The following is a 27,431-nucleotide window of genomic DNA, read 5'->3' as shown; positions in this document are numbered from 1 at the left end:
TACACACCTGAACTGTGACCTACACACCCTTAACTGTGACACACACACCTCAACTGTGACATACACACCTTAACTGTGACACACACACCTCAACTGTGACATACACACCCTGTACCTGTGACATACACACCTCACCTGTGACATACACACCTTAACTGTGACATACACACCCTACCTGTGACATACACACCCTGTACCTGTGACATACACACCTTAACTGTGACATACACACCCTCCCTGTGACATACACACCCTGTACCTGTGACATACACACCCTCCCTGTGACATACACACCTTAACTGTGACATACACACCTTAACTGTGACATACACACCCTTAGTGTGACATACACACCCTACCTGTGACATACACACCTGAACTGTGACATTCACACCTTAACTGTGACATACACACCCTGTACCTGTGACATACTCATCCCACACTCCCATCCCCATGAGCTCCCATCCCACATTCCCTTCCCTGTTAGCTCCCATCCCTCACCCCAATTCCCTGTGATCTCCCATCTCACACCCCATCCCCTGTGAGTTCCTCATCCCACACACCATCCCATCCCCATGAGCTCCCCATCCCACACTCCCTTCCCTGTGAGTTCCCATCCCACAGCCCAATTCCCTGTGAGCTCCCATCCTTCACCCCAATTCCCTGTGAGCTCCCTATCCCACATCCCCTTCCCCGTGAGCTCCCCATCCCACACCCTTTGCCCTGTGAGCTCCCATCCCACACTCCCATCCCTCACCCCAATTCCCTGTGATCTCCCATCCCGCACCTTATCCCATCCCCATGAGCTCTCCATCCCACATCCCCTTCCCTGTGAGCTCCCCATCCCACACCCCCATTCCTGTGAGTTCCCATCCCACATCCCCTTCCCTGTGAGCTCCCATCCCACACTCCCACCCCTGTGATCTCCCATCCCACACTCCCATCCCTGTGATCTCCCATCCCTCACCCCAATTCCCTGTGAGCTCCCATCCCTTATCCCATCCCCATGAGCTCCCCATCCCACACCCCGTCCCACCCCCGTGGTCTCCCGTCCCGCCCCCGTTCCTGGTGGGACACTCACGGGTCAGGAACACGCCCAGCCTGGCCCGGACGTGCTGGACCTGCAGCCCCAGGAGGCACCTCAGGAGCTGCTTCTCGGGGGCGCCGGGGGAGTCGCAGCCGTGGAAGGGCAGCACCTCCACCAGCCCCTCCTCCTGGCACCACTTCAGGAGCAGCTGCTTCCCGTGGGCATCGGGGGCCACCCTGCTGGCAGAGGGACAGGGAGAGGTGAGGGGCCTCCCTGCTGTCCCCCCTGCCCGGCCTGGGGGGGACCTGCCCTCCCATGTGGGGTTTTTACACTCAAAGTGTCACCACACGGGGCCAAAGTGACAAAGTGACTCCTTGCTCCAGGCAGCTCCCACTGGGTGTGTTGGTTTGGGCTGGTTTGGACTGGTTTGGACTGGTTTGGGCTGGGAATGGGTTCCTTTTTATCCCTGTGGTCTGGGTTTGGGAGCTGTTGGGAAATCGGGGTTTGGCAGAGCCAGGGCCTTCCCTGCTCCCCCTTCCCCACCAGGTTTGGGGGGGCACAGGGAGCTGGGAGGGGATAAAGCAGGGACAGCTGATCCTGAGGGACATTCCAGACCCTCTGGCATCACACTCAGGATCTAAAGCTGGGAGGAGAAGAAGGAAGGGGAAGGTGTTTGGAATGATGCTTGTTTGGAATGACGCTGTTTGTTCCCGTGATGGAGCCTGAACACCTGCCTGGGATGGGAAGCAGGGAATGAAATCCTTGGTTTTGCTACTGTGACAGCTTTGCTCTCCCTATTAAACTGCCTTTGTCCCAATCCACGAGTTTTCCTCACTTTCCCATGCTGGATAATCCCAGGGCCTTCAGCCTGGGATAAGGCCATGCTGGAGCAGGGACACTCCTGAAGGGATGCCGGAGCAAGTCCAGTGCTGCAGGAATTGTCACCCATGGATACAAGGCCAGGAAGGAACAGGGTCACCTCAAGGCAGCTGTGGCTGTGGGTCAGTCTGTGCCACAGCAGAATAAACCCTTGGACACACTGTGGCCCATGGATAAGGCTCCACTCGGAGCAGGCACACCCCGGGGGATGCAGCCCACGGGTAATTCCGAGCTGGAGGACGAGGGGAGTTCATCACAATGCTCCAAAGGGACCAGGGGTGGGAATTGTGGTGGTAATTCCTCCCCTGCACCGACCCCGGGCTCCTCATCCCTCCCCCAAATCCCACCTGGGATGGGACAGAGAAGAAACAGTAGAGAGATGTGGGGGAAGCCCAGGAAGGTGCTCTGAGCTCCTGGAGTGTGGAGCTGGGATGAGCTGGTGGGGAGGGAGCTCAGGCTGCTTTGGGAATGTGCAGCTCCTCCAAGGAAACCTGTGCCTCTCCTCAAGCCCTTCCAGGCTGTAACACTCACTGAGAGAGGGAAGTGCCCTCGTGGAGGTGCAGCAGGGTGCCTGGTCTGGGATCACATCCCAGACATCATTTCAGCCCAGCTGATTCTCTCCAGATCCCAGTTCCTGCTGCTCCACCTCCCAGGGGTGCTGGAACCCAACCCGCCCCATCCTCTCCAGATCCCAGTTCCTGCTCCTCCACCTCCCAGAGGTGCTGGAACCCAACCCACCCCATCCTCTCCAGATCCCAGTTCCTGCTGCTACACCTCCCAGGGGTGTTGGAACCCACCCTGCCCCGGCAGAGCCGTTACCTGAGGTCTCCTCGGAGCTTCTTGCTCTCCCTGTAGTGAAGGAGCCACTTCCACCTCCCGCTCCTGCTGAGCTTCTCCAGCACCTTCACCACCTCCTTCAGCCGGGCTGGGGGGACACCAGAGCAGCAGGGTGAGGCTGGAGTCTCTCCAGGGATGGAGACTCCCAAGCTGGGTTGGGAAAACTGGGATTTTGTCTCACTGGGTGGAGATTTTATTCCCAGCAACACCTGAAATAAGTGCAACTTGTCCCTGTCACCTCTTGTCCCTTGGCTGTGCAGCCCCAGGAGCGTGGCTGAGTTTTCTCTGCCACTTCCTATTTCTTTTGTCCTCCCTTTTCCATTAGATATTGGGAAGGAATTGCTGGCTGGGAGGGTGGGGAGGGGCTAGAATGGATTTCCCAGAGAAGCTGTGGCTGCCCCTGGATCCCTGGAAGTGTCCAAGGCCAGGCTGGAGCAACCTGGGATAGTGGAAGGTGTCCCTGCCCGTGGCTAAGATGCCCTTTAAGGTCCCTTCTAACCCAACCCATTCCATAATTCCATGATTCTCCAGGCTGAATGTACAACCCTCCACTGTACTCAGGCATTTTTGGGGACCCCTGACCTGGACCTGTTATCCAGGTGGGATCCAAATGTCCAACACAGGGCACGGATTTCCCCACTCCAAGGCAGAGCAGAGGACCGACGGAAAGGTTTGGGAATGTGACAGTAAACCAGTGGACGAGGCCAAAGGGAAGGGAAGGAAAGGGACACCACCATGCTTGTGTCCAGGTGAGAGGCCCACGACTCACCCAGAGACATGGACTCCAACACGTGGTGGTCGGACACCAGGAAGCCCCCGGTGTGGAACAGCTCCTGGTACGTGTGACCCGTGACATCCTCGGGATTGTCCACCCCGGCAAACACCACGCCGGGACAGCGCTTCAGCTCCAGCAATCCCGGGATCTGCTCGGGGCACAGAGGCTGCCGTGAGACCCGGGGTAACCTTCTCTGCACCACCCCATCCCCACAGCCCGACCCCGGAAAGCCGCGGATCCGGCGACCCGACGTTCCCGAGGAGACAGGCCCGGCCTCGCTCCTCTGAGCTGGGGCTGCTCCAGCCTTCCCAAGGGATTAGAGAGCAGTGCTGGGAGAAGGGAAGGGAGCAGGATGGAGGTCTTACGGTGTGGATGTGGGAGGAGATGTCCTCGTTGCGGATGATGACGAGCAGTTGGTCGCCCGCCCGGCGCCTCCCCCCGCAGAAGCTCCGCGGCTCCGTCCTCACCCAGCCCTCCTTCCTCAGCAGGGCCTGCAACAGAAAAACCCTCCTCAGGCTGGCATGGGAACACCTCCAGGCACACAGGGAACACGGGGAGAGGGATGGGATGGGATGGGATGGGATGGGATGGGATGGGATGGTGGCTGTCCTGGCACTGTGGTGGGATGGTGGTGGCTGTCCAAGCACTGCTGGGGCTCCACCCAGTGAAGAAACCATTGACCTTCATCCCTAAAAACCTTATGGAAAACCACATGGAGCCTCTCACATGGATGGGGCATCTTTGCTAATCCTCCCATGGAATCCCCCTTCCCAGAATTCCCAGCCTGGGCTGCCTCAACTCCCACTCCCTGCTTTGGCCCGGGGGATGTTCAGCTGGCAGGATAAGAAGGAATGGCCTCAAGCTGTGCCAGTGGAGGTTGAGGTTGGATATCAGGGAAAATTTAGTCACCAAAAAGGGTTGCCAGGCATTGGAAGGGGCTGCCCAGGGCAGGGGTGGAGCACCCATCCCTGGAGGGATTTAAAATCCCTGTGGATGTGGCACTTGGGGACATGGGGCAGTGCTGGGTTAATAGTCAGACTTGAAACTCAGAGAGAGAGTCATTTTAGGTGGGATATTGGGAAGGAATTGCTGGCTGGGAGGGTGGGGAGGGACTGGATTTCCCAGAGAAGCTGTGGCTGCCCCTGGATCCCTGGGAGTGTCCAAGGCCAGGCTGGAGCAACCTGGGATAGCGGGAGGGGCCCCTGCCCATGGCAGGAGGCTGGATGACTTTCAAGCTCTTTTCCAACCCAACCCATTCCACAATTCCAGGATGACTCCACCTTAAGGGCGTTACCCACCCCCAATGACTCCTGGGCAGTGGCAGAGGCAGCTCCTGCCTCAGGGGTCCCAAACCGCCCGTGCCAGGCCGTGCCACCTCTCCCTGCCCCTCAGTTCCCCCCACCCCTCTCCGGGGGGGGTCTCCTCTTACCTTCACCCTCTCGAAGAACGGCTCCTTGCCCGTCTCCACCAGGTAGAACATCCCGGGGTGCGTGGAGGCCCCGGAGGCCACGCGGCGCAGGTGGGAGCGCAGGGCCCCGCACAGCTCCCCGATCACGCCCTGGAAGGGCCTCCCGCGCCGGGACGGGCCCGGCCCCGCATCCCGGGGCTCCCCGTGCCCTCCGCCCTCCTTCCCGGCGTCCGCCCTGCTCAGCACCACCCTCGGCAACTCGGAATACTCGTCCAGGACGACGGTGACGTCCCCCGGAGAATCCAGCGGCCGGCCGTCCTGGCGGGGCTTCCCGAGGCGGGAGGGGGGTCGGGAGCGGGATGGGGATCTCCTCCTGGTGTCCCCGGGGGTGTCCTCCTCGTGCCAGCCCCTCTGCCGGCGGGATCTGCTCCGGCCCGGCCACGTGTGCGAGGGTGGGATGGTCACCTGCAAGGGGCTCCTGCCCTGCGGAGGGTCCCGCCGGGAAAAGTCTCTTGGGAAGATGCTCTCGGAAGTAGAAAAGGGCGGTTTCCTATTCCCAAGGACCTGGTTTAGCTTATAATGGAAACGGAGACACTCCATGTCCAGGGTGTTCTGGGTGAGCTCCTCGGAGCCCCTCCAGTCGCCCAGCAAGTTGTTCCGTAACAAATGGGACTCCCCCGGGTGGCGCCGCCGCCTCCTCGGAGTCTGGGAATTCCCAGGCCTCTCCCGGCGGTGCCGGGTGATCACGGAGCGCCGGGAATCCCTGGAGACGCCCTGGCCCCAGCCCTCTCCCTGCCCCTCCACGGAGGAGTCGTTGCCGTTTGTCCTGGTGCCCGCGGCGTCCACGGATCTCGCGCCGCGGGAAACCCTGGCTGGAAGCGGGGGGCGTGGGTTCCTCCCAAAATATTCCTGCTCGGAGTCGCTGGATGAAAGGTCCAATGGATCCTGGAAGGCCACGGCCCTGCGTGTGTCCCTGCTGAGGAGCTGCTGTGCCCTCGGGAACGTGTCCAGAGCGTCCTCAGCGTCGCTGAACTCCAGCCTTTCCCCAGAGGGATCCCTGTGCTCGCGGAACGGCAACGCGGGGATGGGGGAAGTGAGGATTTCCCCCTCCTCCACCTCTGCCCTGGCACGGTGTGCATCAGGGAATGCCTGGGGTCCCATGTCCCTGCTGGCACGGTGTGGATCAGGGAATGCCTCGGATTCCTCATCCCCGGGATCAGGGAATTCCTCAGATCCGCTGTCCTCCCACGCGGAGCGGGGCTCGTGCCACGGATCGAGAAAATCCCCCTCTGGAGAAGATGGAGCGCTGGAAAGGGGGATGCTTCTTCCTTCTTCCCAGTCCTCAGGCGGGATGGGATCCTCCCTTTGGCTCCCGGGGCTGGCACAGGGGGAGTAGGACCACGAGGTATCGTCCGGAGCCGGATCCGTGCCGGGAGGGACCATCCCGGGACACACATCCAGGACTGAGCCCGGCTCGGCGCCGTGGAGACCATCCTGGAGACTGTGTGGAAGAGGAGGAGACCTGGATCTTGGCTCCCTTGGAAGCACATCCACAGGGGAGCCCCGTGCCCGCCCCGCGGGGCGTGGAGCCGGGTATCTTATCACCCCCCCGGAACATCTGGGATTTACGGAGCCCTCCAGGCTCTGGGCACCCACACTCCCCTCTGGAGCGCCTCCTTCCTCCCAGGAATTCCAGGGCTGGCCCAGGGCTGGCTCCCACGGGCTCTGCTCCGAGCTGGGGGGTTCTGTGTCTTCCTGATAAGCAGGAGAAGCAGGAGTTGAGTATCCAGGGCTGGATGGGGAGGGGCTGTGTGGGAAGCTCCGCCGCTGCCCAGGGGGCTCCTCCAGGGCTGACATCCCTTCCCTCTCCAAGGAGGAGGGCTCTGACTCCAGGGGGGCATGGAGAGGCATCTCTGGCTCCTGTGGAGTGTCACCCCCCATCTCCATGTCCGTTCTGTCGCTCCTGGGGGAATTCTCTGCACCAGGACACACATCCTCACCCTCCCCAGCCCCGGGATCACCTCCCGCGGCTCTGTAGTCCAAGGGGAAGTCCTGGCCACCACCTGCTCCCATGGGATCATCCGGCACTCCTGTGCCGTTGGAACAAGGGCTGCCAGGCTCTTCTTCCCCCAAAACCTCCCTCCTTTCCTGGTTTGGCTCCCCGGGATCAGCACCGACATCATCTCCCTGTTCCCAGGAAAAGCGGCTGCTCCCGCCCAGGTCACGCCGTGACGGCGACGGGAAGCCTGCCGTGGTCTCCCGGTCCTCTGGAGCAGCTCTGGGATCGATGGATCCATCGGGAGACATCAGGCAGGCAGAGCTGGAGTGAGGGGACAAGGGCAGTGCCAGTCCCTGGCTGTGTGGGGACTCCAGGCCGTCCCTGTTCCCGGCAGCGGGCACGTGATCCCTGTCCTTCTGCTCCACGTCATTCCCGAGCGTCTCTCCAGCAGCTCCAGAGCCGCCTGTAACACTGTCTGGCTGTGCTCCATAGAAAAGGCCGGGATCAGGTGGGAACGTCTCTCCACTGTCACGGGGTGACCCCACATCCGAAGATTCCCACCTTCCTTCAGCAGGCACATGATCCCTGTCCTTCTGCTCCAAGTCATTCCCGAGCGTCTCTCCAGCTGGTTCTGGGCTGCCTGTAACACTGTCTGGCTGTGCCCCATGGAAAAGGCCTGGATCAGGTGGGACCATCTCCCCACTGTCCCGGGGTGACCCCACATGGGCTGGACTGGCCACACCAACACCGCCTGTCTCCGAGCACGGAGTGGCCGGAGCATCCCAGGGCTCCGGGGGCTCATCCACGCTCGGTGCCCTCTCCCCAGGAAGCCCTGGAGAGTCAATCCCACTCCAATTCCCAGTCCAAGTCCCGTCAGACATCACCAGTGTGGAGCTGCCCGAGCAGGGCGATGCCAAGGAGGAGGGGCTGGGCACAGAGTCCTCTCCGGGAGCACCAAAGTCCTCTGGAAGTGGGGAATTCCCTGTTTTCTGGTCGCTGTGCTCGCTCTCCATCTCGGTGTCGCTGCTCTCGGACAACACCAAATCCACAGACCCCAGGACTTCCTCAAAGTCCTCCTCGTTCTCCTCCTTGTCCTCCTCCAACTCTCCCTCCTCTTTCTCCAGGTGTCCGAAGGGGTCTTGTGATTCCAGCCCTTCCTCGCTGGCTCCGGCAAGATTTGCACTCCGGGGACTCGCTTCCAAGGGCACGGAATCGCGGGCGCGTCGTGGACGGCTCGCACTTCCAGGACTCGCTTCCAAGGGCATGGAATCCCGTGGATCACCGGTGGCCCGGCTGCTGCCCCTGCTGTCCTCAACCTCCGCGCCGTGTCCGGCATCTCCCGCGCTCTCCGAATCCCTGGGAGAACCACGCCCTGCTCCCGCCTCCCGCTGGCTCTCCTGCTGCTCCCCATCTCTTGGAATTCCATCCTGGCTGGCTGTGCACGGAGCTGCACTGGAATTGGGGGCCGGGCTGCGGGAGTTTTCCATGCCTGGCACAGCCGGGCGCTCGCTGGCACGTCCCGGCTCCTCGGAAGGGCCGGGGGTGATCGCGGCATCCGGCGGCTCCTCCTGGAACGACACAATCCAGAGGTTATTATTCCTCATGGGAGGCAAACTCAGGGGTTGAGATGCCCCTGCAGGAGAAGCAAAACCAACCAACCCAACAAAAAACCCTGGGATTTTTCCCATGGGAGCTGCTCCTTTGTTCGGAGCAGAAGCTTTAAATTAAAGATTTTTAGGCCCGGAATTCAGGCTTGAAAAATGCCCCTGGTTTGTGTTTATCCACTCTTGACCCTCTGCAGGCTGGAGGAACGGCAAAAATTGGATTGAAAAGCTCTCTCCAGAATGGAATATTAATGGATCTCCCCACAGGGATGAGGGGGACGCTGCAAAGGATTCCCTGCCTGGGAATGGGACGGGATGTTTGTGGTTCCTCTCTTCCCTCAGGCTCACACCTTGCCTGAGCTCACACTCCAACCAGGAACAGGCATTCAGTTCTTTGGGATTCTTGGAGAGCATCAATATAAAGGCCCCACTCCCCTGGATAGGGATAGGCAGCTCATGCCAGAGGCTGGGAATGCCAGCTCAATCCAAGAGGAACACCCACAGCTGGACTGTGGCCTGAAAGCTTCTTCTATGGGTGGCTCCGAGTGTGTCCCGAATAAATCCTGCAGGATATTTGGGACACGCATTCCCTGCCTCCAGGAGAGCCTCAAAGCAGGACATCCATCCCACCCCTCTGGGAGCAGGAGCAGGAATGTGCCTCGCTGAGCTGTGTCCTCCCCGACCCCACACTCACCGCGGTGACGCTCGAGACGTCCTCGGGGATTCCCGGCTGCCCCTCTCCCTCATCCATGCTCTCCTCGGGAGCGCTCTCCGGACAGCTGGTGGAGGAAGGCTCCTCCTCCTCGCCGGGCAGCTCCCCGGAGGAGGAGGACACCGTGCTGTCCACACCTCCGGCAGCGCCGTTGGCGTCGCCCCGCGAGCGCGGCCGGCCCTTCTCCCGGCGGGAAGACCCTCTTCTGGGAGCGCCGGGATCCACGGAGCTGCTGGGAGTCTGGTCGGGGTCGGACCTGGAGTCGGCCGGGCACGTCTTGCGGCCGCGGGGCTCGAGGTCGTCGTCGCTGAGGTCCCAGAAGCGCTGGGAGCTGTTGAGCAGGACGTACTTCTTGGGGTCGCGGTGCTCCACCACCTTCCGCGAGCTGTTGAGCTGCGCCGAGGGCCTCCTGTAGAACAGGGCCACCCACGTGTGCAAGATCAGCTTCATGTCCTCCACGGTCTCGGGGAGGCTGCAGTCCCAGGGCCTGGGAGAAGGGAAAGGGAAAATGCACGCTTGGAACGTCTCCGTGGGCTCGGCGCCGAGGGAGCCGGGGATCGCCGGCTACGGATCGGCTGAGGGAGTTTCCAGCTTTTTTTTTTTTAAAAAGGAAATAAAAGGAAAAGTAGAGGATCCCAAGGGGTTGGTTGGAGGACTTGGATTGGTGGTTTTGAGGGCCAATTCTGGCTGCAGAGCCACGGGAATCATGGAATGGTTTGGGTTGGGAGGGACCTCTCAGCAAAATCTTGTCCAATCCCCATGGACCAGGTTGCTCCGAGCCCAGCCCGGCCTGGGACACTTCCAGGGATCCAGGGGCAGCCACAGTTTCTCTGGGAAATCCATTCCAGCCCTTCACCACCCTCCTAGCCAGGAATTCCTTCCCAATATCCCATCTAACCCTGCCCTCTGGCACTGGGAAGCCATTCCCTGTGTCCTGTCCCTCCAGGCCTTGTCCCCAGTCCCTCTCCAGCTCTCCTGGAGCCCCTTTAGGCCCTGCCAGGGGCTCTCAGCTCTCCCTGGAGCCTTCTCTTCCCCAGGATGAACATTCCCAGTTCTCCCAGCCTGGCTCCAGAGCAGAGGGATCCAGCCCTGGGAGCAGATCCATGGCTCCCTCTGGATTCGCTCCAGCAGCTCCACGTCCTCCTGCTGTTCCCCAGGGCTGGATTCCAGGCAGAGGGGCAGAATCCCCCCTCCCCTGGCTGTGGGATCAGCCCAGAACACGGGTGGATTTCTGAGCTGGTCACATCCAACTTGTCACCCCCCACATCCCCCCCAAATCCCTTCTTTTCTCCAGGGCAAACCCACCCAACCGAGCAGGGGGAGCAAAACCCATTCCCGCACCGAGCAAAACCAAAAAAAACCAAAGAGCAACTCCAACCCCTTCCCAATTTTCCAGACCCCGGGCCGACTCACCCGTGCAGGGCGCGGATGACGGATCTCTCCAGGATGTTGTTGGTGTAGCGGGTGTCCAGGTTGTGGGCGTACTGCCCGTCCCACTGCAGCGTCACCTTCAGGGACTTGCCCCGCGCCCTCACCGTGTGGCACTTGGCGAAGTCCTCCTTGTCCCTGGCCGAGCCCGTCCTGCTCCTGGCGCCCTCGGGGACCCAGGGCGGGCGGGACCCGCCGGGCTGGCGCCGGAATGGCAGCACCTTCCCCACCAGCGGGCTCGCCCGGGCTCTCCCGGTGCCGTTCTGGGCGGGGGCCGCTCCGGAGCTGGGCGTTCCGGGGGGATTCGTTCCCGGGGGATTGGTGCCTCTCCGGCGCGGCTCCGGCGGGCCCACCATGGCGTAGGAGTGCTCCAGGGCCACGGCGCAGTGCTGCCTCTCCCCGGCCCATCCCGGCTGCGCGCCGGGCCTCGCGCCGCTCTGGTTGGGAATTCCGGAGGTTCTCTCCCTGGGAGAGGCGGTGGCGGCGGAGCCGTTGAATCCCGGTTTTCCCGCGGCGGGAAGGGCCTGGTTGGGCGCCGCCCTCCCGGCGGAGGCGGCTCGTCTTCCAGGCCGCTGGTGCTTGGGGTCGGGAGAGGGAGCGGCACGCGGGGATCTGAGCTGGGGACGGCCCTGCTGCTCCTGGGGGGAGGCACTGGGAGGGCTCGGGGACACCGGGGTCACCTCAGGGATCACCTCAGCGTCCTCGGCGTCCTGGGGGGAGTCGCCGGAAGGGCTGGAGGACGCGGGGATCACCTCAGTGCTGTGGGACACCGGGATCACCTCGGCGTCCTGGGGGGAGTCGCTGGAAGGGCCCTGGGACACCAGGATCACCTCAGCGCCCTGGGGGGAGTAACTGGAAGAGCTGTGGGACACAGAGGTCACCCCAGTGCTGTGGGATGCAGGGATCACCCCGGTGCTGTGGGATGCAGGGATCACCCCAGTGCTGTGGGATGCAGGGATCACCCCGGTGCTGTGGGACGCAGGGATCACCCCGGTGCTGTGGGACACGGGGATCACCCCGGTGCTGTGGGACACGAGGATCACTCCGGTGCCGTGGGACACAGTGAATACCTCAGTTCTGTGGGACACGGGGATCACCGCAGTGCTGTGGGACATGGGGGTCACCCCAGTGCCGTTGGACACAGGGGTCACCCCAGTTCTGTGGGACACAGGGACCATCCCAGAGCTGTAGGACACCGAGATCCCCTCATCGTCCTGGGAGGAGTCGCTGGAAGGGCTGTAGGGCACAGGGATCACCTCAGCGCTGAGGGGCACAGGGACCACCTCGGTGCTGGGGGACACAGGGGTCCCCTCCGTGTCCTGGGGGATGTAGAGGGACACGCAGGAGCCCAGGGCCAGGTCAGCCAGCAGGTTCAGCCCGTGTGAGTCGCACTCGTTCCCGAGTTCAGCCGGATATAACTCGTTCCCTTGGCTCTGCTCTCCGTGGGACTGGGGAGAGACTCGGGCTGGGACGTCGGGGAGTGGCTCCTGCAACTCTGTGTGAGGAAAGAGAAGTTAAGGGGTGAATAAACATCAAATAAATCCCAGAATCCCAGAATCAGCTGGGTTGGAAGGGACCTCCGAGATCATCCAGCCCAACCCTTGATCCAACCCCGCCGTGGTTCCCAGCCCATGGCACTGATGCCACATCCAGTCTGTCCTTAAACACCTCCAGGGATGGAGAATCCCCCACTTCCCTGGGCAGCCCATTCCAATGGCTGAGCACCCTCTCTGCAAAGAAATTCTTCCTGATATCCAACCTAAACCTCCCCTGGCACAGCTTGAGACCGAGCCCTCTTGTCTTGCTGATGGTTGCCTGGGAAAAGAGCCCAACCCCCCCCCTGGCTCCCCCCTCCTGGCAGGGAGTTGCAGAGAGTGAGGAGGTCTCCCCTGAGCCTCCTCCTCTCCAGGCTGAGCCCCCCCAGCTCCCTCAGCCTCTCCTCCCAGCACTTGGGCTCCAGTCCCTTCCCCAGCCTGGCTGCTCTTCTCTGCCCCTGCTCCAGCCCCTCCAGGGCCTTCCTGAGCTCAGGGCCCAGAGCTGGACACAGCACTCCAGGGGTGGCCTCCCCAGCGCCCAGCCCAGGGGCACAAGCCCTGCCCTGCTCCTGCTGCCACACTCTTCCTCAGCCAGCCCAGCAGCCCTTGGCCCTCTTGCCCCCCTGGCCACCCTCGGGCTCCTCTTCAGCTCCCTGCCCAGCCCAACTCCCAGCTCCCTTCCTGCCTGGCTGCTCTCCAGCCCCTCTGGCCCAGCCTGCAGCTGCAGGGGCTTCTTGTGCCCAAAGGGCAGGACCCTTGGCTGGTGCTCAGCCACTGGAATGGGCTGCCCAGGGAAGGGGGGGATTCTCCATCCCTGGAGGTGTTTAAGGACAGACTGGATGTGGCATCAGTGCCATGGGCTGGGAACCACGGCGGGGTTGGATCAAGGGTTGGGCTGGATGATCTCAGAGATCCACACATTCCAACCCAGCTGATCCTGTGATTCTGTGATTCTCTGAACATGGATTTCTCACACTTGAAACATCTCCATGGGCATGGAGGTCGTGGCTACTGGGAAATGATCCAGAGCTGGGAATCTGGATCCCGGTGACTTCAGGAAAGAAATAAAAGGCCTGGCACCCACAGGGAACAAAAACCTCCCTCGGCCACTTAAATACAACCCCAGATGTTTTAGGTTTCCTTCATCACTCTGATTTTGCTTAAAGTTTTTTCTTGTGGTTGGAGCATTTTCAACAGACAGACTCCATTTGTGAGATAAACTCCGTGTGATTCATCCAATCATTCAGTTATTAAAAAAAACCCCTCTAAAACAGAGAAAATGTGTATTATTTGTTCATAACACAGCCCTGGGCACACACACAGAGAAACCTGGGGGTTCCCAAAGGCAGCCAGAGCACAGAAATAGGAGTTTATTTAGGTTTTGGTGTCAAAAATGCCCCCTCACTGCAGCTCCAGGCCCGAGGTCAAACAACCAGTGTGGGGTCATTAAAGGAGGGATTAAAAACCAGCACAAAAATCTCCCTTCCAGTAAAACCTCACTTAAACCAGAACTGTCCTAAAAGTCCCACCTGGAATTTCCTGGAGGGTGAGACACGGGAATGGAGCATTTTCTTCCCGCTGAACGCCCTGATGTGGCATTTTTGGCACATCCTGGGATTCAGCAGGACCCACCCAACACGAAGGATCCCAGATCCACTTTGGGAACCCCACGAGGGCAGGGCTGGATCATGGGATCATGGAATGCTTTGGGTTGGAAGGGACCTTAAAGACCATCTAATTCCAACCCCCTGCCATGGGACACACTCCACAATCCCACCTTACTCCAAGCCCAGTCCAACCCAGCCTCGGAGACTTCCAAGGATCCAGGGGCAACCACAGCTCCTCTGGGCGCCCTGTGCCAGCACCACCAGGGAATTCCTTCCCAATATCCCAATATTTAGCCTCTTCCAGTTAAAATCCTTATCCCCTTGTCCTCTCACTGCCATCACTGGGCAAATCAGCCTTTTGAGGGACCGATTTCCCAAGGCAAACCAGGGAACTCTCACCGCTTCCCGCTCGGCCGCCGTCGCCTGGAGCTTGGGATGGGTCGCGCTCCGGACTTTCCTGCTCCCTGTTTTTCACCGGAGTCGGGGCTCTCTCGGCACGAGGCACCTCCATGGGAATGGGAACGGGGTCAGGAACAGGACTGGGGGTGTCTGGGCTCTCTGCAGCCTTCGCTCTCTTTGCTGCTGGATCGGGAGAGTCGGGAATGCCGGGAGCGTCGTCTCCCTTCTCCGCGGGCTTCTCCGGGGATTTGCGGACGATTTTGGCGGACAGGACCTCGGCACCTGGGAATAGGGGGAGGGAGGACATGTCTTTAGGGGTTGGAATGTGTTAAAAAGGCAGGTTATAAAGGAATCAGGGATAAAGTTCAGCCTGGGAAGGGGGGAGGTGTTTGTAAGATTTGTTTGACTTCTCGTTATCCTGCTCGGATTTAATAACGGGAATAAACCCTGGGCTCGTGTCCCTGGCACCTGGAAGCAAGGGAAGGGAACAACACCCACTTTCAGGCATTTCACTGACATTCCCTGGGTTCCCTCTTTTTTTTCTTCAGTTCTCCTTCCCAGGAGAACAAGAGGCTGTGGAAACACCACCCCAGATTTGTTTGGGTGCTGCCAGGAGGTCTGTGCCTGCTCTGGGCACCTTGGGGGATGGCAAAGATTAAAGAGGAATCAGGAATAAAATCAAGTCTGGGAAGGGGGAGATGTTTGTATGATTTGTTTCACTTCTCATCATCCTGCTCTCATCTATTAATATATGGTCAAAATTAAATAATAAATAAATAAATAATCATTTGGTAATAAATAAATGGTAATAAATAAACAATAAATAAATAATAATTTGGTAATACATTCACTGCCATGACCTGATGATGTCCCTGTCACCTGGAAGCAAAGGAAGGGAACAACACCCACTCTCAGGCACCTTCACTGACATTCCCTGGGTTCCCTCTCTTTTTCCTTCAGTTCTCCTTCCCAGGAGAACCAGAGGCTGTGGAAACACCACCACACATTTGTCTGGATGCTGCCAGGAGCTCTGGGCACCTTGGGGGATGGCAAAGATTAAAGAGGAATCAGGAATAAAGTTCAGCCTGGGAAGGGGGAAGGTGTTTGTAGGATTTCTTTCACTTCCCATTATCCTGCTTTGATTTACTAATAAATGGTAATAAATAAACAATAAAGAAATAATAATTTGGTAATACATTCACTGCCATGACCTGATGATGTCCCTGTCACCTGGAAGCAAGGGAAGGGAACAACACCCACTCTCAGGCACCTTCACTGACATTCCCTGGGTTCCCTCTTTTTTTCCTTCAGTTCTCCTTCCCAAGAGAACAAAAGACTGAGGAAACATTTCCACAGATTTGTTTGGATGCTGCCAGGAGCTCTGGCACCTTGGGAAGGGGGAGATGTTTGTATGATTTGTTTGACTTCCCATCATCCTGCTCTGATTAACTAATAAATGGTCAGAAATAAACAATAAATAAATAATCACTTGGTAATACATTCACTGCCATGACCTGATGATGTCCCTGTCACCTGGAAGCAAAGGAAGGGAGCAACACCCACTCTCAGGCACCTTCACTGACATTCCCTGGGTTCCCTCTTTTTTTCCTTCAGTTCTCCTTCCCAGGAGAACAAGAGGCTGTGGAAACACCACCACACATTTGTTTGGATGCTGTCAGCAGCTCTGGGCACCTTGGGGGATGGCAAAGATTAAAGAGGAATCAGGAATAAAATCAAGTCTGGGAAGGGGGAGATGTTTGTATGATTTGTTTGACTTCCCATTATCCTGCTCTGATTTACTAATAAATGGTCATAAATAAACAATAAATAAATAATAATTTGGTAATACATTCACTGCCATGACCTGATGATGTCCCTGTCACCTGGAAGCAAAGGAAGGGAACAACACCCACTCTCAGGCATTTCACTGACATTCCCTGTCCTAGCTCTGAGTTCCTTCTTTTTCCTTCAGTTCTCCTTCCCAGGAGAACCAGAGGCTGTGGAAACACCACCCCAGATTTGTTTGGGTGCTGCCAGGAGCTCTGGGCACCTTGGGGGATGGCAAAGACTAAAGAGGAATCAGGAATAAAATCAAGCCTGGGAAGGGGGAGATGTTTGTATGATTTGTTTGACTTCTCATCATCCTGCTCTCATCTATTAATATATGGCCAAAATTAAATAATAAATAAATAAATAATCATTTGGTAATGAATAAATGGTCAGAAATAAACAATAAATAAATAATAATTTGGTAGTAAATTCACTGCCATGACCTGATGATGTCCCTGTCACCTGGAAGCAAAGGAAGGGAACAACACCCACTCTCAGGCATTTCACTGACATTCCCTGGGTTCCCTCTTTTTTTCCTTCAGTTCTCCTTCCCAGGAGAACCAGAGGCTGTGGAAACACCACCCCAGATTTGTTTGGGTGCTGCCAGGAGCTCTGGGCCCCTTGGGATGACTCCAAGTGCACTCCAAGTATCCCACCTGGACAAAGTCAGCCCTCGGGATGACTCCAAGTGACCCCCGACCATCCCACTCGGATGAAGTCAGTCTATCCACAGCCCTTACCTCTTTTCCTCCCGTGTGGAAGCTGCAGGTTGGCCAACTTAAGCAAGGACCCCTTGGAATTCCCTGTGGATCCCGCCCTTTTGGAAGAGGGAGAGGCGCTGGGTTTCCTCTTGGCGCTCCTGCCATCGTCTCCCGCTGGAGCCTCCGCCGAGCCCCTCCTCCTGCTCATGAGGAGCCGGGTGGATTTCCTCCTTCCCTGCTCCCCCCGGGGATCGCTGGAACCTCCCTCGGGCTCTGCCCCGCCCCGGGAATTGGGGGATTCCCTCCTGGGAGCGGCGGGCGGGGCAGGAGCAGCAGCAGCAGCAGCAGCGCCGAGCAGGGACTGCCCGTCCCCCTTCAAGCAGCCGGTGGCCGCCGACAGCTTCAGGGTGTAGCTCTTGGGGTTGAGGAGGTAGTGCCGCAGCTGGCACAGGGACTTCTCCGGGGATCTCTGGAAGGGGTTGGATCCCTCCTCCGCAGGGGGAAGGCTCAGGTGGTCGCCGCCCTCGGGCTCCGGGTCCTGCCCCAGCTTCGCGTACTCCTGGAAGTGCTGCTTGATCCTGGTGCTGGCGCTGACCGAGTCGTTCCAGGGGCAGCTCCCGGCTTTCCTCAGGGCGTAGCGGAGCCCCGGCAGGAGGGAGGCCACTTTCCAGGGGATGTCCCTCTTGTCGCCGTATTTCCTGATGGCCCTCGGAGCGCGTTTTTCCGCTGCGAAAAGGGGGGGAAATAGTTAAAAAGGGTTGAATTTTAACTCCCCCCCCCCAAATCAGCTCCCTCGAGCACGAGAAGCTCCAGAACTCCCCGGCCGGGAGATGTCCCGGGTTTGAGGGATGTTTGTGACTGCTGAGGGTGACAAGGAGCTGCGAGTGGGAGTCAGAAAGAGTGGATTAAGGTGAATTAAACCCAGGTGGAAAGGCTGGTGTTGTATCAGCCAGCCCCGTCCTGCAGGAAATTCCAGGGGGAGATGGCTCACAGAGTGGTCTATGACCCTTTGCTCCACGAATTCCCATTAAATCCAGCATTTCAGAGCTCTAAAATACATGGAATCTGTGATATTTTTTTCCCTTTTAAACTCGTTTAAATGTAGGGAGCAGCACCATTTACAGCTCGCTGGGGTTGTGCCCCTGCTCACGCCCAACTTCCAGCAGGTCCAGCTCCGGGATGAGGGACACAAACACCCCCCCCGGGGCAGGAATAAAGAACGGGGGATTTCCCAAAGCTGATCCTGCCAAAAACCCGTCGGGAAAACTTCCCAGCCCCACCATTCCCAAGCCTCCCTGGCCATCCCAACGCCAGCCCCGCAGATTTTCCCTGCTGGGATCGCAGCCCCTTCCCAACAGCAGCTCCGTGACCTGGCTCCAGGACTCCCCCCCACCCCCCAAATCTCCCAAGTTTCCTTCCCGGTTCCATCGCGGCGCAGCCCCAGATTCCATAAACACCTCATTCCCGGGGCTGGAAACGCGGGAAGAGCCCGAGGAGCCGAAGGAACCCCTGGGATTTATACCTTCAGCCTCCCCGTGCTCCCGTCCCGCTCTTCCTCATGGATCCCAGTCTCCCGGTGCCCCTCCACGTGGCCGCTGACCACGTGGACTTCGTACCCTTTGTTATCCCATCGGCTGGAATTTCACAGCCTCGGGGGTCCCACCCACCCCTCCCAGCTCGATCTGCATCTCAAAACCCTGCCTTGAACCAGCCGAAGATCCCAAAAAAAAAACCATTCCCGCCCCCGCAGCGGCTCCAGGGCGGCTGCCCTCGCACGTGTCTCCATGGAATTCACGTGTCTCCATGGAATTCGGCTCCCGCCGTCCCAAAATTCCCGGAGAGCCCGCAAGTGGTCACTTGGAGCTCCCTTTCCACACAAACCAGGCTCATCCAGCTTTTCCCTCTGCTGGTGCTTCGCACCCCCGGGCTCGGCCCCGCTTCCCATCGCGATCCCGCTGGTTTTTCCCCGGCAATCCCAGTGCCCTTCCCTGTCGCCTCTTCCCTCCCAGATGGGGGATTTTTCCCGCTCCTTGTTTTTGGCAGGCCCGGGCATCCCTGGGAGAGCCGCTTTCCCAGCTGCCTGGCTCCACCTCCGCCTTGGGAATGCCTTCCCAACATTCCTCCTGACACCCCGAGCCTTCCCAACATTCCTCCTGACACCCGTCGGGACAGGGAGGGAACGGATTCCCAGCTTGTTTGGAAATAGGAAACCTTATTATCCAAGGAAAAAGGGCTTTTAATCCCAGGGAATGGGAAACATTAATAGCCAAGGAAAATGGGGTTTTAATCCTAAAGAATGGGAAACCTTATTACCCAAGGAAAAGAGGTTTTAATCCCAGGGAATGGGAAACATTAATAGCCAAGGAAAATGGGGTTTTAATCCTAAGGAATGGAAAACCTTATTACCCAAGGAAAAAGGGGTTTAATCCCTGGGAATGGGAAGCATTATTGCCCAAGGAAAAAGGGCTTCTAATCCCAGGGAATGGGAATGATTTTTGCCCAAGGAAAAAGGGTTTTTAATTCCAGGGAATGGGAAACATTATTACTCAAGGAAAGAGGGTTTTTAATCCCAGGGAATGGGAAACATTAATAGCCAAGGAAAATGGGGTTTTAATCCTACGGAATGGGAAACATTACTACCCAAGGAAAAGAGGTTTTAATCCCAGGGAAGGGGAATGACTTTTGCCCAAGGAAAAAGGGGTTTAATCTCAGGGAATGGGAAACATTGGGGTTTCCCAAAAGGGAAAAAATTAGGTTTGCCCAAAAAATGGGGGTTTAATCCTAAGGAATGGGAAACCTTATTACCCAAGGAAAGAGGTTTTTTAATCCCAGGGAATGGGAAGCATTATTGCCCAAGGAAAAAGGGTTTTAATCCCAGGGAATGGGAATCATTTTTGCCCAAGGAAAAATGGGGTTTAATGCCAGGGAATGGGAATCATTTTTGCCTAAGGAAAAAGGGTTTTATTCCCAGGGAATGGGAAACATTATTGCCCAAGGAAAAAGGGTTTTAATCTCAGGGAATATGAAACATTAATACCCAGGGAAAAAGGGCTTCTAATCCCAGGAATGGGAATAATTTTTGCCCAAGGAAAAGGGGTTTTTAATGCCAGGGAATGGGAAGCATTATTGCCCAAGGAAAATGGGTTTTTAATCCCAGGGAATGGGAAACATTGGGGTTTCCCAAAAGGGAAAAAAATGAGGTTCTCCCCAAAAAAATGGGGGTTTAATCCTGAGGAATGGGAAACCTTATTACCCAAGGAAAAAGGGTTTTAATACCAGGGAATGGGAAACATTATAACTATGGGAAAAGGGCTTTTAATCCCAGTGAATGAGAATCATTTTTGCCCAAGGAAAATGGGTTTTTAATCCCAGGGAATGGGAAACATTGGGGTTTCCCAAAAGGGAAAAAATGAGGTTCTCCCCAAAAAAATGGGGGTTTAATCCCGAGGCATGGGAAACCTTATTACCCAAGGAAAAAGGGTTTTAATCCCAGGGGAGGGGAAACATTATTGCCCAAGGAAAAAGGGGTTTAATCCCAGGGAAGGGGAATCATTTTTGCCCAAGGAAAAAGGGTTTTAATCTCAGGGAATATGAAACATTAATACCCAGGGAAAAAGGGCTTCTAATCCCAGGAATGGGAATAATTTTTGCCCAAGGAAAAGGGGTTTTTAATCCCAGGGAAGGGGAATCATTTTTGCCCAAGGAAAAAGGGTTTAAATCCCAGGGAATGGGAAACATTTTTGCCCAAGGAAAGAGGGTTTTTAATCCCAGGGAATGGGAAACATTAATAGCCAAGGAAAATGGGGTTTTAATCCTAAGGAATGGAAAACCTTATTACCCAAGGAAAAGAGGTTTTAATCCCAGTGGAGGGGAATCATTATTGCCCAAGGGAAAAGGGTTTCTAATCCCAGGGAATGGGAATGATTTTTGCCCAAGGAAAAAGGGTTTTAATCCCAGGGAATAGGAAGCATTATTGCCCAAGGAAAAAGTGTTTTTAATTCCAGGGAACGGGAAACATTATTACTCAAGGAAAATGGGGTTTTAATCCTAAGGAATGGGAAACCTTATTACCCAAGGAAAAGAGGTTATAATCCCAGGGGAGGGGAATCATTTTTGCCCCAGGAAAAAGGGTTTTAATCCCAGGGAATAGGAAGCATTATTGCCCAAGGAAAAAGGGGTTTTAATCCCAGGGAATGGGAATGATTTTTGCCCAAGGAAAATGGGGTTTAAATCCCAGGGAATGGGAAACATTTTTGCCCAAGGAAAAAGGGTTTTTAATTCCAGGGAATAGGAAGCATTATTGCCCAAGGAAAAAGGGTTTTTAATTCCAGGGAATGGGAAGCATTATTGCCCAAGGAAAAAGGGTTTTTAATCCCAGGGAATGGGAAACATAAATAGCCAAGGAAAATGGGGGTTTAATCCTAAGGAATGGAAAACCTTATTACCCAAGGAAAAGAGGTTTTAATCCCAGGGGAGGGGAATCATTTTTGCCCAAGGAAAAAGGGTTTTTAAACCCAGGGAACGGGAAACATTGGGGTTTCCCAAAAGGGGAAAAAATGAGGTTTTCCCAAAAAATGGGGTTTTAATCCTAAAGAATGGGAAACCTTATTACCCAAGGAAAAGAGGTTTTAATCCCAGGGGAGGGGAATCATTTTTGCCCAAGGAAAAAGGGTTTTAGTCTCAGGGAATAGGAAGTATTATTACCCAAGGAAAGAGGGTTTTTAATGCCAGGGAAGGGGAATGATTTTTGCCCAAGGAAAAAGGGTTTTAATCCCAGGGAATGGGAAGCATTATTACCCAAGGAAAAGGGGGGTTTAATCCCAGGGAATGGGAATCATTTTTGCCCAAGGAAAAAGGGTTTTAATCCCAGGGAATGGGAAACATTTTTGCCCAAGGAAAGAGGGTTTTTAATCCCAGGGAAGGGGAATGATTTTTGCCCAAGGAAAAAAGGTTTTAATCCCAGGGAATAGAAAGTATTATTACCCAAGGAAAGAGGGTTTTTAATGCCAGGGAATGGGAAGCATTATTGCCCAAGGAAAAAGGGGTTTTCAATCCCAGGGAAAAGAGGTCTTGGAGCCAGGGGATGGCCAGGACTGGCTCCCAGGACAAGACAGGCAGGAATCCTGCTGGCACCAGAGGGAAAACATCTGGAAACCATCCAGGTCCAGACCAGGACACGTAATATGTGGGAAATATGTGGAAAAATCCGTGTTCATTCCATGTTCTCCTTTTTCCCAGCTCTTTGCTTTGCTGCCCTCAGGCTCCACATCCTCTTCAGCAGCTCCAAACCTTCCCAGCAACGAGCTCCTGGTGCTTCCTGGGATGTTCCTTGTGCCCTTCCCTGTCTCCATCACCTTCTCCCAAAACTCCAGGGAAATCCCTCCTTGGCCTCTTCTCCTCACACTCAGCCTTTTCCAGGGGTAAATCCCTCTGCTCCAGAGGCTGTTGGGCAGCAGGATCTCAATCTCTGGGTGCTCAGGGCACTGAATTTGGGGCATCAAAGTCACCCTGAGATGCCAAATTACCACCTTGGCTTCACCCAACTTCCAAACCCACCCTGTATCCCAATCCTGAAGGAAGAACTTTGTCCCTGGAAGTTATAAAAACTCTGCTCCCTTTCAGTTTGAAGCCACTCCCCTTGTCCTGTCACCACAAAAATCCCTTTCCATCCTTTTTTCCAGGCTCCCTGTGTTTATCCTCCAGGAAAATCAGCACATTTTGGGGCCCTCCCCTGTCTCCATCCCCTTCTCTCCCACAAGGGAAATCCCTCCTTGGCCTGTTCTCCTCACACTCAGCCTTTTCCAGGGATAAATCCCTCTGCTCCAGAGGCTGTTGGGCAGCAGGATCTCAAGATTTGGGTGCTCAGGGCACTGAATTTGGGGCATCAAAGACCCCCTGAGATGCCAAAGTACCACCATGTTTTTACTCCACTTCCAAACCCACCTTGTATCCCAATCCTGAAGGAAGAACTTTGTCCCTGGAAGTTATAAAACCCTGCTCTTTGTTTGAAGCCACTCCCCTTGTCCTGTCACCACAAAAATCCCTTTCCATCCTTTTTTCAGGCTCCCTGTGTTTGTTCTCCAGGAAAATCAGCACATTTTGGGGCCCTCCCCTGTCTCCATCCCCTTCTCTCCCACACAGTAAATCCCTCCTTGGCCTGTTCTCCTCACACTAAACATTTTCCAGGGATAAATCCCTCTGCTCCAGAGGCTGTTGGGCAGAGAATCTCAATCTCTGGGTGCTCAGGGCACTGAATTTGGGGCATCAAAGTCACCCTGAGATGCCAAATGACCACCTTGGCTTCACCCAACTTCCAAACCCACCTTGTATCCCAATCCTGAAGGAAGAACTTTGTCCCTGGAAGTTATAAAACCTCTGCTCCCTTTGGGTTTAAAGCCACTCCCCTTGTCCTGTCACCACAAAAATCCCTTTCCACCCTTTTTCCAGGCTCCCTGTGTTTATCCTCCAGGAAAATCAGCACATTTTGGGGCCCTCCCCTGTCTCCTCCCTGTTTTTTAGGCAGAATTCCCCCTTTTCCCCCCTCTCTTCACCCTCCCCACGCTGTGACCTTGCAGGGAGCCCTGTTTTTTCTTTCTTTCCCCCTTGTTATCTCCAGGGAAAAACAATTCCCTTCTTTCCCACTGGGAGCTCTGCCCTGAGCACAAGTGCCTCCCCTGAGCACAGCTGAGGGATTTAAGCCAGGCTTTGCAGGACCAGGCTCCCAGCAGCCACTTCAGGGAGCTGAAAATTAATTATTTATCCATGTTTCTCACCATTGATCATCATTTCTCACCATTTATCAATATTTCTCACCATTTATCAATATTTATTACCATTTCTCACCATAACTATTTCTCACCATTTCTCACCATTTCTCACCATTTCTCACCATTTATCAATATTTAACCTCATTTATCACAATTTATCAATATTTATCACCACTTACCACCATTTATCACCACTTACCAATATTTATCACCATTTCTCACTATTTATCAATATTTATCCCCATTTCTCAATATTTATCCCCATTTATCACTATTTATCCCCATTTATCAATATTTATCCCCATTTATCACTATTTATCCCCATTTATCACTATTAATCCCCATTTATCAGTATTTATCACTATCACTATTTATCACCATAACTATTTATCCCCATTTCTCAATATTTATCACTATTTATCAATATTTATCAAAATTTATCCCCATTTCCCACCATTTCTCAATATTTATCCCCCTTTATCAATATTTATCCCCATTTACCAATATTTATCTCCATTTATGCCCATTTATTAGTATTTATCTCCATTTATCCCCATTTATCCATTTATCAATATTTCTCACCATTTCTCACTATTTCTCACCATTTCTCACCAATTATCAATATTATCACCATTTATCACTCTTTATCACCACATATCCCCACATATCCCCATTTTTAGTATTTATCTCCATTTATCACCATTTCTCACCATTTATCTCCATTTCTCACCATTTATCAATATTTATCAATATTTATCACCATTTCTCCCCATTTCTCAATATTCATCACCATTTATCACTATTTAATTACCATTTCTCAATATTTATCCCCATTTATCCCCATTTCTCAATATTTATCACTATTTATCAATATTTATCCCCATTTACCACTATCACTATTTCTCACCATTTATCACCACTTATCACTCTTTATCATGCCTTATCACTCTTTATCACCATTTATCAATATTTATCAATATTTATCACCATTTCTCACCATTTATCTTTATTTTTCAAAATTTATCACCATTTCTCACCATTTATCACCATTTCTCAATATTTATCCCCATTTATCCCCAATTATCACTATCACTGTTTATCTCCATTTATCCCCATTTATCAATATTTATCACCATTTATCCATATTTATCACCATTTTTCACTATTTATCACAATTTAGCACCATTTACCACCATTTATCACTATCACTGTTTATCACTGTTTATCACTATTTATCACTATTTATCCCCATTTATCCCCATTTCTCACCATTTATCAATATTTATCACCATTTATTTTTATTTTTCAATATTTATCCCCATTTATCCCCAATTAATCCCCATTTCTCAATATTTATCCCCATTTATCCCCAATTATCACTATCACTATTTATCACCATTTCTCACCATTTATCAAGATTTATCACCATTTATCACCATTTACCACCATTTATCACTATCACTCTTTATCACTATTTATCACTATTTCTCAATATTTATCCCCATTTATCACTATTTATCAATATTTGTCACCATTAATCCCCATTTACTACTATCACCATTTATCACCATTTATCACCATTTACCCCCATTTATCAATATTTATCCCCAGTTATCCCCATTTCTCACCATTTCTCAATATTTATCCCCATTTATCACTATTTATCAATATTTATCACCATTAATCCCCATTTACCACTATCACTATTTATCTCCATTTATCACTATTTATCACTATTTATCACCATTTATCACCATTTATCACCATTTACCTCCATTTATCACTATTTATCTCCATTTCTCCCCATTTCTCCCCATTTCTCAATATTTATCACCATTTATCCCCATTTATCCCTATTTATCTTCATTTATCCCTATTTATCTCCATTTATCCCTATTTATCTCCATTTATCCCTATTTATCTCCATTTATCTCCATTTATCTCCATTTATCCCTATTTCTCCACATTTATCCCCATTTCTCAATATTTATCCCCATTTATCACTATTTAATTCCCATTTCCCAATATTTATCTCTATTTAATTCCCATTTCTCCCCATTTCTCCCCATCCCCAAGGGGGAGCAGCTTTAGCCCAGCCTAAAGCCCAGCCCAAAGCCCAGCCCAAAGCCCAGCCTAACCAGAGCTGGGCCTTGTCCTGCTGTGCCAACGCCACAGGGGAATTCCTGAGAGGAAAATTCCCAAACTGGGCCTTTCTGGGGAGGATCCCACCCCAATCAAGAGGGGAGGGCAGGTCCTACCTCGGGGGCTGAGCGAGCGGGGCGAGGAGAACAGGAACAGGGCCAGCAGGGCCAGCGGCGGCCGCGAGTCCGGGCCTGGGGGAGAGAACGGGCCTGAGAGGGGAATGGGGGAGAGGGGGAACGGGGGAGAACAGGGGAGGAAATATGGGAGAATATGGGAGAAAAGGGGGGAAGAGGGGGGAAAAGGGGGAGAACAGGGGAGGAAATATGGGAGAATATGGGAGAAAAGGGGGGAAGAGGGGGGAAAAGGGGGGAAAAGGGGAGAACAGGGGAGAACAGGGGAGAACAGGGGAGAACAGGGGAGAACAGGGGAGAACAGGGGAGGAAAGGGGAGAAAAGGGGAGGAAATATGGGAGAATATGGGAGAAAAGGGGGGAAAAGGGGGAAAAGGGGAGGAAAGGGGAGGAAAGGGGAGAAAATGGGGAGAAAAGGGGAGAAAAGGAGAGAAAAGGGGAAAACATGGGAGAAAAGGGGAGAACATGGGAGAACATGGGAAAACGGGAGAAAATGGGAAAACACAGGAGAACACAGGAGAACACAGGAGAACACGGGAGAAGATGGGAGAAAAGAGGAGAACATGGGAGAAAATGGGAGAAAATGGGAAAACGGGAGAAAATGGGAGAAGATGGGAGAAAATGGGAAAACGGGAGAAGATGGGAGAACATGGGAGAACAGGGGAGAACAGGGGAGAAAAGGGGAGAAAAGGGGAGAAAAGGGGAGAAAAGGGGAGAAAAGGGGAGAAAAGGGGAGAAAAGGGGAGAAAAGGGGAGAACAGGGGAAAACATGGGAGAAGATGGGAGAAAAGGGGAGAAAAGGGGAGAAAAGGGGAGAAAAGGGGAGGAAATATGGGAGAAGATGGGAGAAGAGGGGAGAAAAGGGGAGAACAGGGGAGAAAAGGGGAGAAAAGGGGAGAAAAGGGGAGAAGATGGGAGAAAATGGGAGAAAACGGGAAAACACAGGAGAAAACAGGAGAACATGGGAGAACATGGGAGAAAATGGGAGAAAATGGGAGAAAATGGGAGAAAATGGGAGAAAATGGGAAAACACCGGAGAAAACGAGAGAAAACAGGAGAAAATGGGAGAACATGGGAGAAAAAGGGAGAAAAAAGGAGAAAAAAGGAGAAAAAAGGAGAAAAAAGGAGAAAAAAGGAGAAAAGGGGAGAAAAGGGGAGAACACAGGAGAAAATGGGAGAACATGGGAGAACACGGGAGAAAACGCGGGATACAGGAGTTTAATCCCAGATTTTCCCCCCTCTTACCATCTGATGGCGTGAGGAGGATGAGGACTCCCTGATCCTGCAAATATTTGATGATTGCCTGGAAGAGACACAGGAAAAAAGTTGGAGCAGCCCCTCCTTTTTCCCCCTCCTTGGCACCGCTGGCGATGCCACCCCGGTGACAGGGACACTTTTTCCTGTGCCACTCGTGTCCCAAAAGGGTTCATCTCCTTCATCCCCTTATTATCCAGCCCTCAAACCCCTCCCAGCTGGCTCCCTAAGAAACCAAAAATGAAGATAAATATCCTCAGTCAAAGGAGCTGTAAATTCATTATTTCGGCACTGGGAAGCCATTCCCTGTGTTCTGTCCCTCCATCCCTTGTCCCAAATCCCTCTCCAGCTCTCCTGGAGCCCCTTTAGGCCCTGCAAGGGGCTCTCAGATTTTTCT

At 54.0% G+C, this 27,431-nt stretch overlaps 1 protein-coding gene and 1 long non-coding RNA gene across 2 annotated transcripts in view; one reads left to right on the top strand and one right to left on the bottom strand.

The window, feature by feature from the left end:
• Positions 1-19: 19 nt before the first annotated feature.
• TASOR2 (transcription activation suppressor family member 2) overlaps positions 20-27,431 on the bottom strand; it is a 46,909-nt gene continuing 19,497 nt past the window's right edge. The window contains exons 12-23 of the mRNA XM_051775444.1: positions 27,026-27,083; positions 25,767-25,841; positions 16,781-17,467; positions 14,211-14,492; positions 10,655-12,164; positions 9,224-9,728; positions 4,948-8,493; positions 3,884-4,009; positions 3,513-3,666; positions 2,726-2,831; positions 968-1,266; positions 20-33 (exon numbers count right to left, since the gene is read on the bottom strand). Of these exons, the coding sequence (XP_051631404.1) occupies positions 20-33; positions 968-1,266; positions 2,726-2,831; positions 3,513-3,666; positions 3,884-4,009; positions 4,948-8,493; positions 9,224-9,728; positions 10,655-12,164; positions 14,211-14,492; positions 16,781-17,467; positions 25,767-25,841; positions 27,026-27,083 (7,362 nt within the window). The remainder of the gene's footprint in view (positions 34-967; positions 1,267-2,725; positions 2,832-3,512; positions 3,667-3,883; positions 4,010-4,947; positions 8,494-9,223; positions 9,729-10,654; positions 12,165-14,210; positions 14,493-16,780; positions 17,468-25,766; positions 25,842-27,025; positions 27,084-27,431) is intronic.
• LOC127464971 (uncharacterized) lies at positions 19,511-21,663 on the top strand. Its single transcript, XR_007901780.1, has 3 exons — positions 19,511-19,606; positions 20,267-20,685; positions 20,826-21,663. It is a non-coding gene; the product is annotated as an uncharacterized LOC127464971 (long non-coding RNA).

The sequence above is a fragment of the Manacus candei genome, unplaced genomic scaffold (genome assembly GCF_025592945.1).
Source record: "Manacus candei isolate 608988 ecotype Guabito, Panama unplaced genomic scaffold, ASM2559294v1 h1tg000299l, whole genome shotgun sequence".
NCBI lineage: Eukaryota > Metazoa > Chordata > Aves > Passeriformes > Pipridae > Manacus > Manacus candei.
This window is presented reverse-complemented; position numbering and strand designations above follow the sequence as displayed.